An 11,712-nucleotide genomic window follows, 5' to 3' on the forward strand; every position below is an offset into this window, starting at 1 on the left:
ACAATTTATTTTACTGTATGTGACACTTTATTTTGTCTTGGTATGAAATCTATGATTTCAGAGGTGAAACTAAGCGAGAAACTGCGATTTTGACTACTATCTTCTTCTATTACGCATGCGCAATGCGAACTAGTCGTGTCGACGCTAACAAGAAGCAAATCGTAAACATACGAAAATAACCTGACTTCATGTATTCAGACACATAATACATATTAAATAAACGGGTAAATTCATCTTCTTTAATTATTTATAATCAATTGCCATAGAAAAAAAGGAGCTATGGATAATCAATGTCTAAAGAATCACAAAGTGCAGACTTTTTTTTAATTAAAGGGCTTGTGTATTCAATATTTAGAGAACAAGAGCAAATTCATTTCATACGTAGCCATCACAGTCTGTGGTTAACCTTAGAGATAAATTAAAGAGTACACAAATAAAAACGTCAACTTCATTGAACCCCCACCACCAGTACGAACTACAAGACCCACAATGCTGGCAAGGCTCTGATCGTCACCACCTACGTCATCAACACGAGCCTCGATACGCGCTTCACAAACATCTTCCTGTCTTACTCTGTGGTCTTACTCGACACACGCTTCGAAGCCTCGACCCGGGAGGACACATCACTAGTAATTATACATTTTCACTAATAACAACTTTCACTGTGTTTATAAAATGTGTTTCCGGTCTGTTTCCCATGTGATTGATGATATCCTTTGAGGAGGTTGAGGTATATCTCTGCCATGTTTTCATTCCGGGCGCCCAGCTCCCTGTGTTCAACGTTAAACCTGTGTTTCCCTGTACCTGGTGTACAGCCACACGTCCTCTGCTCCCAGGCATCCATCATCACTAATGTCTCAACAACAGCAGCAGACCCTGCCCTCCGCCCCGGACTCCCCCGCCCTTCTGGTCACCTCCAACGTGCAGAAATATGCCATCAAGAAGAAGAAGGTGCTCAGTCCTGAGGAAGCGGAGCTGTATGAACTGACCCAGGCTGCAGGACTCACTATTGACCAAGAGGTGTTCAAGTAAGCGCACTGGTACCCAGGAGGAAAGCTGCCTGGGGTGTGTGTGGAGGAAAAGGCTTGTTTGTCTGTTTCTCATGCTCCTTCTCTTGTTCTCTCAGGATCATAGTGGAGCTGTTGAAAATGAACGTGGCTCCTCAAGCAGTCTTCCAGACTCTGAAGGCCATGTGTGCGGGTCAGAGAGTGTCCGACGGCTGCGGCGGAGACTCCACTTCAGCTGCCTCCCACACCACCATTACCACTGCCCCCACAGAGCCCAGAGGTGAGTGTCTGGACAGCAGGGAGCACTGGGAGCAGTGGGAGCAGTGGCAATTAACTGGATGCATTGCAGGTAGAAAGCCAGAAGGTCTTTGTCCGTATTGTGGCGGATGAGGTTCCTGCTCAGGTTGAAGCATCTCATGCTGGAAACTGCAGAGTCCTGATCTCGGGCTGTCCATCAATATCAGATCATTTAAGTCACAGATCTACTCGTAAAAAGGGCGAAGGTTACTGAAACACTATTTCTGGGGATTACAGAAAGATGTCTTAGCTACTTATAAACGTCCACTTGTAAAGAAACAAAACATGATTTATAATGTTAAAGGCTTTGGGTGGGATGTTATTTTTTGATTAAACTCAATACAAAAACCGATATGGCCTCATCCTGATTAGAACCCTGCAGCAGAGCCATTTTGCTAGTGGATTATTTGTGTTGTATTATTCATATATAGTAGTTCTCATAGTATTCATATAGCTTATTTGTCATTGTACTTACTCTAAATACCTAAAACAGACATGTTTCAGAAAAATATATCATGTCATACAAGTGGAACTTAGAACTGTAACAACCGCTTGACAAAACTACACAGCACCACCTTTCACTGGTAACATTAAATGGAACCTGTTCATTATTCACATTCACTGCATTTCATGCACTGACATGTCAATTGCTGTGTTAACGTGTTATGATTGTACTAACCTCATTATATACATGGTATACGGTACTAACCCTATTTACGAGCGGCAGATGAAAAAATAAACACAGTTGGAAGTAGCGTAGTTGTAAATCCATGCTGGAGAAATTTTGACTTTGATACATCAAAAGCTGTTAACGCACCACAATTGGCAGTTATATCAAATCAATTATTTAATGACTAATTAATTTATAGATCAATTAAAGTATTGGGCCCCAACACAATCAATTCAGCTAATTATGTAGGATGTGTATCTGATTACAAAGCTAAAATTCCACAACGCTGAAGGGCTGTGAGTGCAGGGCTGCCGTCCTCCTGGTTATAATTTAATGTGTGACCAACATATTCCTAGTCAGATTAATGTGAAGGTTTCCTGTTCTTTCCATTTTGCTCAAACTACGCCATCATATTCAAAAGGCTTATTCCAAAATAACTCAATATTTAATAAAGTGCATTTTATAGATATGAGATGTGGTGTTGGATCAGTTCACTACTTTTTATAGAGCAAATGAGTGAATACGTTTTGGTGCACAGCCAAACTGAGACCTTCAGACCTTCCCTCTGAAGGTCTCATTTACACCCTCTCCCAGGCTCAATTTTACAGGTTTAATTAAAAGCTTTAGTGGCGGCTGCTTTCTCTTTAACCTGTTAGAGCTCTAGGAGAATGGTATTGTTCATACTTTCCCATATAGAACAGAATTCCTCATGACTGTTGATAACTGCAACTCAGGGTTATTGTTTTCTGGCACTGGAGATGGTGGAATGATAATACCGGATGTAGTTAAAGGTCCAGTGTGTAAGATTTAGGTGAAAGGGATCTATTGGCTGAAAATTTATATAAAACAATCCTAGTCATATTTTCACCAGGGTGTAATTATCTATTTTGTATGAATTGTTGTTTTCTTTACCCTAGAATGGGCCCTTTATATTTAAATACTTTATATTTACATCAGCAGCGGGTCCTCTCTACAGAGGCCGCCATATTTTTTACAGTAGCCCAGACTGGACAAACTAAACACCTTTTTTGAGTTTTCATGACAACTGAAAGCTGCCCCAGGTTTTCTTTCATGTTTGGAAGGGGAGGGTGAGTTGAGGGGGATAAAGCTGCAACATGCAACTTCACCACTAGATGAACTATAGCAACTGGAAACTCTCAGTCCATTGTCATTTCATATCTGACCAGGCAACAAACTGGCTGAAACACCACTAGATATGTGCTGCAGAGGGTGTGAATCCCTTTAAAGTAACAGTCCCAACTTTCAGAATGTTTTAATGCGTTTTGTTTTTCGGACTAACTTTACCTTTCACTTTACTGTTGTATTCTCCCTGTGCTCTCTGCTTCTCCCGTCCCTCTTCAGGCATGTGAAACGCTCACATTCCTCCACTGAAGTACTGTACGTACTGTAGCAGAGGTTCTCGTCCTTCACTCTGCGTCACCTAACACCCCCCCCCCCCCACTAACTAAATTCCCTCTTCACTTCACCCCATAATGAGCTTTTGTGCTTGAATGGCGGTGAACTGAAGACCAAGGTTATACAGTAGAAGGTCTGATAAGCTGATCACCACTGTGTGCGCATCACTTTGCTTTCTAATTTCCCTTTTATCCCCCTTGAATTCTGTTTTTTTCCCCCTTTTCTTTCTGCCCCTCTTGTTTCCTGAAGAAGAGGACACTTTGGTCTCTGGAAAGAGCCCTAAGCCTCCGGCCGCTCCCCCCTCAGCGTCTGGCCTCAGAGCCACAAGGGTCAACACTAAGATTGTGGTCTACGGCCCCCAAGACTCTAGCTCTCCTCACTCTCAAGGTCCCCTCTGGTGCACTCTGTCCCTCACCTTCTGTCTGCTTGCTTGCCCTTTTTTCCTTTCTTTTTAGAAATGTCAGGGTTTGTGCCGACACCTCATTCTGTGTTTTGACTGTCTTCCCCATTTCATGACTATGCAGAGTTGAAAATGTGGGTATGCATGTGTGTGTACATGCATGTGTGTCGACTGACAGAACCTGAACATTTTGCACATTTCAAATTTTTTTTGTGTTTTAAAAGTGGCTAGGAAGTTGAAAAGAAACTCTCCAATACCAGTTAATGGTTGAAATGCGATTATTTTCAGAAACCTTTATTTCTGGGACTCTGAATTGATTTAGAAAGTCCAAAATTCGTCTCTTCGTGAATGTTGAACAGAGCAGAAAAAAATAGAATTCACTGCACATTTCACAGCAGTTGAGGAAAATATAATTCAACTGCCTGATTTTCAGTGAAAGCTGGACCTTGACCATATACTGGATTTAACAATCTCTTGGGGAGAATATAAATTTCAGAAAAGTATTTGGACAGTTGCACTTTTTCTGCTCCAATTTCTCTGGACTTCAGCACATTTTAACACACTTGACTGCTAATGTTCCTTTGGCAGCCAAGTGTCCTTGGTGTTAGAATCTAAAATTATTTATTTACCCCAGATATGAAGTTGGAAAAGCCTTCCCATTCCGTCTGGTTGTAGCTGTTTGGTATTTACTGTAATGAAATAGCAATCGTTTTTACTAAGCCTTCTTTACATACTGAATGAAGACACATACAGACCCAACTTAACTCTCATCAGACTCAGCCATCACAGTTCATAATTACTAAAATCACTTTCTAGTCACTTCATGGTTCATGCTGCATTCAGGTGTGCTGTGTAGATGTGCTATCTCTGCTGCAGTTGAGAGTAGGTAAAGTAGCTGTAACCGTTTTCGACGACGTATGTGAAATGCATATTTTCTCATCTGTTTTCCTCGCCATCGTCCTTTACATTTTTGAACGTGCCATGTTGCTTGGAATAAACATAAGGCTGCAGTCAGAATAACTCCTCCTTCTGATGTTTCATCTCATCATATGTTTTCTTCCTGTCAGCAGTTCGCAGTAAAGCTGGAGCGGGCCACAGCGAGAAGAGCAGAGAGGGCTCCAGCCAGAGAGTGCAGCGGCAGCCCAGCGCCACCAGAGGGCAGAAGACCAAGAGCTCCGGCAGCAGCAGTTCCTCCTCTCAGATAAATTCCACATGAGACTCAGGTCAATGTGAGACCATTTGTAAATATATACTTTTCTTTCTGTTTAACTTATCTTTATTTTTTACTGTGTAACCTGTTTAAAGAGTTGGTTTACCCCAACCATAAGAAGCTGGTTTATCTGCCTCTGCCTTAATTCAATGGAGCTGAACAGAATAGTTAGAAATTAAGGAAATTAAAACATTTTTATTTTCAGAAATAATCACCAGATTACTCCGGTTAATCCACAAATCTCAGTGTGCCATTTTTCTTTTTCTGGTTCAACACAGTTCCAATGAAAACTCTTCACAGTGAGGTCTGTGAAGAGCCACAGATATATGAAAACCTTCAAAAATGTTAAATGCACGACTCGATAATAGTGTTAAGTGAGAAAATATGGTACATTTTGGGTAAACCCATCCTTTAAAATTTTAACATAATAAGAAATAAGAAAGTCTTGAGTGTCTCCTACTCATTATTGTTCCGGCTGTTGCTACTTTAAGTGAGTCAAGCCTTTTGTCGCCTTCTAGCATTCAACAGGCCTAAGGAAATATCATAATGTTGTTATTCAATGTGCTGCTTTTTATAATACTATAAATCTTTGATAAATACAATAAATGATAAACCTTCTGAATGTCTAAAATGTCTATTTTTTTAACCTTATTTTTTGTGAGAGATGCACCAATTCTTTCCCCCTGAATAACTCAATAACTCAACAGATTCTAATTCTGATACTATTACACACTTAAAGATCAACTCGCGACAAGTTTTAAGGAAAATACCTTTGAATAATAACTGTTTGGCGACACTATGCCTGAAGTGCTGAGCCCACAGAGAATTACGGAGCTTTCATAGGGAATTTCAGCTCATAATCAAACTCTGTATATACTCTACATTATCTGTGAGAGACATCCAAGTCAATAATTAAAGTGAATGTGTGAAAATCACTGGATTCACATAAACCTAATGTAAATGTAGGTCAGGGATTGTAGGGGCACTTATAATTGAATTGGTTGGTGAAACAGTATTTGATGTGGATTCGTCAAGTCGTGACCGCTTTTTATCTGAGCTGTTTCCCATAATGCATCTGGCATGTTTGATAGTTTAACAGGCCAAAACAAATATTAAACATATAATTTTCCATTATTCCATGACTTTCCATGGAGTAATGGAAAATCGATTAGCGCTACTGCAACCCCAACAGCAAAAGTCAAAAAAAAGATGCCGCTTCAACAATTACCTTCACAGATCTCAGAGCAGTGGTAGTGTCTCTCCTCTCAGACGCCGGAGGAGTGCAGCTGTTATGTCTTTCTATTCCTGAATGGCTGATAATCGGCTCTGAACCTTGAGGGAGGCAGGTTACTCTGTGATGGAGATGAGACACCCATCTGTAAGTGTCCCCTTCTAAGGAATGCTCGCTGCTATTGATCCGACTATTAATCTCATGGTCTCATTGATTTTTTTCTTTTCTTTTCTGTCCCATGAAAGTGAGAAGTGAAGAAGATACACCAGCCGAGCACCTTATTGCATACTCTATAATAACACAAGGTTATTCCTCCCTTTGCTCTCAAGCAGCAGCCTCCAGTTCTCCTTGCGATGGATTCCTCAGCATGGTGGACACTTTGCCATTCGTATCCACGTTGACTGCATCACATAATATTCTGCAAGTCCATGCTGCCAATCTCCATGTCTATAAAACGAGGCTTTTACTTTGAGGCATGCAGCATCACCCTGCAGGAAGGAGCCATAAAGGGATGGACATGTTCAGCAGCAACACTCAGACAGCAGATCTGGATCTTCAGGCTTGCGCGTCCGTTGTTCTGAATTGTTTCACTTCTGTCACATGGGGGCAGTAGAAGCACACTGTAATTAAGCTGGTCCCTTAGTGGGCCCGGGTCTGCTTTTCTCAGCCTTTCCAGAAAGCTGATAGCTATCGTCAATGAAAGTTAATCTCAAAGGAATGCGTTTTGTGTATGTCGACTCGGTGCATTTGAGACAAAGCATCCACTCATGCACAGACACACTATACCTCAGAGGTGATGCCGAGACAGACAGAGGAGCTACTGTGTGTGTGTGTGTGTATCTCTCTGTGTGTGTCTGTGTGTGTGTGTGTATGAGGCAGGCTGCAGGGCTTTATGTAGCTGCAGGTCTTTTATGTGGCCGTTTGTCCTGTTTATATGTTCCTGCCCCTCCTCTGCGCTCTGCATTGATGGCATCGTGCCTGTAATTGATGGCACCATATTGCTGTGGTGTAGCAGGTTTAATGGGGCTTGACAGAGCAAGGGAAAGCAGCATGCAACCAGGGAGGGAACTTAACCCCTTCACACACCACACCCCACCCTCCATCCGTGTCCCCATCCCCGTTCTCCTCCGCCGCCTCCCCTGGCCCCGGCATCCCCCCCCGTGCAAACCCAAACGAGAATACAAATGGGCCCTACTGTGATTAGCTTGTTTACGACTCCTACTGTTATCAGTGGTCATGGTGATGGCATTTTGGTTCATGATCAAGGAAGCTCCGACACCCCTCTGACTCCACTTCCGAAAATAAACACTCGCCAGCTGTTGGTGCTCTCCGCTGTTTTGCTCGGAGGAACCTAAATGTGTTTGACAAAGGTAAACGGCTGGGAATTTACTCCCCTTCAAACTCGCTGCCAGACTGCACTTCCCGAGGCCACCTACAGGGGCCAGTGTGGATCCGAGCTCCCAAACGCGGCCTTCCCCCTTCCTCCTGCCTCGGATTTTCCATAAGCATCTGGTCCAGCTTTTTTTTGGGATGTGTTCATTTTCTTATGAGGGAATTTCATAGGCAGACTGACTCTTCTATTAAACAGGGGAGCGCTATCCTTCACTCAGATGCAGCTCACATGTGAAGTTGTGTTCTCGCGCATGGACACACTACTACTACACGCGCCATTAATCAACAGGGACGACGAAATGATGCTATTGTGCGCGAGGCAGGGCGAACAGCGCGTTGAAGAATGAGCTAGTCAGAGCTGTTGGCAAATCATTAATGTAAGGTGTTGGTCTAAAGCAAGTTCTCACACTCTCTCTGTTCGAGCTGTTCCCAGGTGACAAAAAACTGGGGGAGAGACACTATTTTAAGAGCCGGTATCACACCTCTCTTTCTATTTCTCTCTCCCCCCCCCACCCACCACCACCCCCCATCACTTATATTCCCTCCTGAATTTCTTCCTCTGCAAGAGCACTCGGCTGCTGTGTGGAGGAATATCATCCACTTCTCCCCCCCCCTCTTCTCTCTGTCATCCCCCTTTTTCTCCCCGGGTATTATCCCATCCCGTGAACCCTTGGACCACATTTCTCTCCAAATTTATGGGCCACTTTCCCCCCCTCACTTGTTGTCTCTCTACATTCACTCCCTGCTCTAACCCCGTCACTCTCCATCATCACACACACCGTCCTCCACCTCCTCCTCCTCCTCCTCCTCCTCCTCCTCCTCCTCCTCCTCCTCCTCCTCCTCCTCCTCCTCCCACGCTCCTCGCCATCACCCTCCTTGCCAGGCTCGCTGCAGATTGGCTATTTCCTGCACGCCGCCCAGCAGAGCCCTTATCAGAGGCAGAGTGCTGATTGTTGGTCTGTCTCTCAGGCTGACTGACAGTCCGGGCTGCGCTGCTGAAATGCCTGATTTGGTCAATGTTTGTCTGTGGGGCCTTATCTCCACACCTTATATTAACTGCCTTGACAGTATGTGCAGGCAGTCTCTCTCCATCTTGTTGCACCCCCCCCTTGCTCATCCCCTCCACCTCCCTCCACTCACTGTCTCTATCTCCATTGACTCTCCGCTGCACGCTACAGTCTTTCAGCCAAACATTTTCCTGCTGATCCTCCTCTTCCATCATTTTCCCTCCTCGCTCGCAGCTGGATCAGCATCTTAAGCATCATGAATGCCACTTCATTATTATTTCTTATTTCTTCCAAAAGCAATCATGGCCACATACTGTTAGTGATATATTGTATTTAACCACGCACGCAGATATTTCTTGGTTTTATCTAAATAGTCACCTCTGATATTTCTCCAGCAAATTGAATCAACGGACACAAATTTGGTCGTCATAGCACTAACGAATAAAGTTTGAATTCACCAGAAACAACTATTTCCAGTTACAGTGAGTCTGTTAGTCCTGATAATCCAAACATCTCACTGTGAAGCGTTATAATTGGAACAACTCAGAAGAGAAACTCCTCAATCCTGTGACCTGACAATATATACTCAGGTCATGGTTTGAAATCTCTCACACAAAGTGTTTTAACTGCTTAAATCTTTCATTTTTTAATTTCTTCAGTTGTGTGTTTCAAGTAGTTTGTATGGAAATGAATCAATGCAAGTGCTTATTAACACAACACAACTAACCTTACTTAAACTAAAACAAGTAGCGTTGTCTCTGTTTTTCCCTTCAGGTAGAGTAATCACGGTGCTTCTCTCAAGGAAACTTGCTAAGGACTCATTTGCAATTTAAGCTTTGTTAAATAAGCATATGATGCTTAGGCAAAAAATTGCAATTCAGTTGAAGTCTCTGAAAAATACAGTAAGTGGACCTTGAGTTGTACATGAGGCCTTCCTGTTCTGTGTGAAAGCGAAAAAAACAACTCAACGTGCTGATATATTATACCCTTTATTTAGTTATTTATTTAGCTACTTAGTTAAGGCCAAAACGTTATGTCTAACAAGGTTGAAACTGGCTAGAAAATAGATGGAAAATATGAAAATCTTTGTTTAGATTTTGGCCTCATATTCCTAGAAAACATACCAAGGCCTCGACCTCAGTGTCCTCAGTTATAGCTGCTGCTCTCAGAAGGAAATCTCAGTGAAGGACATATTGAATAAATAAAACTAAATTAAAAGACCCCATGCATAACAACATACATTTGTAATTTGTCTGAACTGTGCCTTCAAGGCCTCACTTGCAAAGCTGCCTCATTGTGGTAAACAGAAATACATACATTTTGTAAAATCTTCTAAATCTCATTTAAATCTCAATCTCCCAATGAGAGAATAAAACATAATGGAATCCAGACTTTCCTAATAATGTTAGCATCTCCTGCACTGTCCAGCAGACTTTGATGAGACATTTATTTGACAAGACTTGTAACTTCAACTTGGGAAAAAAATAAGCATTGTCTGGTTATATTATATATTTGGCAACAAATCTCACAAAAAGACTAAAACCATTAATTAATGGGTTGAACTGACAAGTATTGTCAGTGTATCCAAAGCAACATGAGAATTTATTCCCCTGTGCCGCAGAGCTCCTGTGTAGTCAGAGCGATGAGGCACACGTCTCCCTTCATCACCATGAACACACACACACTGAAGTTTATTTTGACTTACAGACGCACACACCGTCCTGCTGCAGAACAACAGAAAAAGTCCTCATTAAATGCACTACTAACATGTGTTTGAGCAACATTTGATAAACACTTCAGTGTCCGGCGCTCCTTGGAAATTATGAACGCTGTTACTTTAATGAAACTTTATTTATATATCTTAATGGGATTTGTAGACAATAACAAATTTATGAAAAGTTACCGGCTCTTTCAGTTGAGTTCATGTTGTTATGATTTTGTCGTGAGGAGGTGAAGTTGGTCATGCACCTGTCTGGATGCCTCTCGATACCTTTGCTGCTGTTTTGGTGTCTGTGGTCTGACAGTAAGTTTCTTCAACGTAGTTATTGTTGTTTTACCAAAGCCCTCCCCACCAGACAACATCATTGTCAGAGTGAGCGTAATTACTTGGCTAAATATAAAGAGACTAACTGACAAAGAGTTAATCCACTCGTACATAGAGAATAAGAAACCAAAAGCTCTTCCTGCTTTTTGTCAAGTAGCACTAATCGACAGAGACTGAGGAGGTAAACATGGCCTCTTAAGCGTTATTTATTTATTCACTTTGTTAGCAAGAGGCTGTTCATTCCGTCTGTTAATGGCAGCTGTGGGAACGAATAGAGTTCACACTCACTTGGACCCCTATTGTGTGGCAGTCTGTCAGGTTACACACACACACACACACAGACTCACACACAGCCACAGACAGTCTGCACAGCTGCCTGCGAGTTGTGTCGTGGATAAATATTCTTGTGAAATGACTGCGTTCCCTGTAGTTCAGGATTACAGGAGGAAGGTGCATCTAAGCTGTGTCAAACATCAGCCCCTGCTATTAGGGCCACATGTAACTTTGCTGTTTAACTGGGGGACTTAACATCAACTAGCATGTTTTCTTTTCACAAATTCATGTTCCTCAGCCCTTGATCCGCGGCAATGTCGAGGCCTATTTGGAATTCTAGTACAGGATAGGACCTTTGTAAAAAGATCAAATATAAAAAGAAGTCCTGCTGGCTCTTCTGATTACTAACAAAAAACATGTTTTGATGTACCTGCCTCTGCCTCTGAGTTTTCTGCCTTCACCCCAATTCCCCGCAGGTGAGGGAAAATTTGATTTTGTTTCTGTTTGTCACAGAAGTGAAAACAGTTTTCATTGGAGCTACCATTTTATTCTGCCTAATTAACTCTTGTTCCTCATTCCATGATCGGCAGTGATGTACATGATTTTTGGGCCTTTCTAACAGTAAATGATAAAAAAAAGGCCCCGTATTATTAGGCTTTTCCAAAGCAAATTAATATAAGGGATAATAAAAAATATTGTTTGGCTGTCAGTCCACACTATACTTCCTTGGGTCCAAGTTTGCAGACGATCAGGTGACTGCTTGTT

At 42.3% G+C, this 11,712-nt stretch overlaps 1 protein-coding gene across 2 annotated transcripts; it reads left to right on the forward strand.

The window, feature by feature from the left end:
* Window positions 1–567: 567 nt before the first annotated feature.
* Window positions 568–5,618, forward strand: mzt2b (mitotic spindle organizing protein 2B). 2 transcript variants are annotated; one of them, XM_061074545.1, is made up of 4 exons: window positions 568–629; window positions 816–1,028; window positions 1,127–1,287; window positions 4,858–5,618. In XM_061074545.1, exons 2-4 carry the CDS (start codon window positions 853–855, stop codon window positions 5,004–5,006), a joined length of 486 nt encoding a protein of 161 aa, XP_060930528.1. In that variant the 5' UTR covers window positions 568–629; window positions 816–852; the 3' UTR covers window positions 5,007–5,618. The 2 variants fall into 2 exon arrangements, with proteins under 2 accessions (XP_060930528.1, XP_060930536.1); XM_061074553.1 differs by having other exon boundaries at window positions 4,861–5,618.
* Window positions 5,619–11,712: the final 6,094 nt, after the last annotated feature.

This window comes from Limanda limanda, chromosome 1 (assembly GCF_963576545.1).
Source record: "Limanda limanda chromosome 1, fLimLim1.1, whole genome shotgun sequence".
NCBI classification, from domain to species: domain Eukaryota; kingdom Metazoa; phylum Chordata; class Actinopteri; order Pleuronectiformes; family Pleuronectidae; genus Limanda; species Limanda limanda.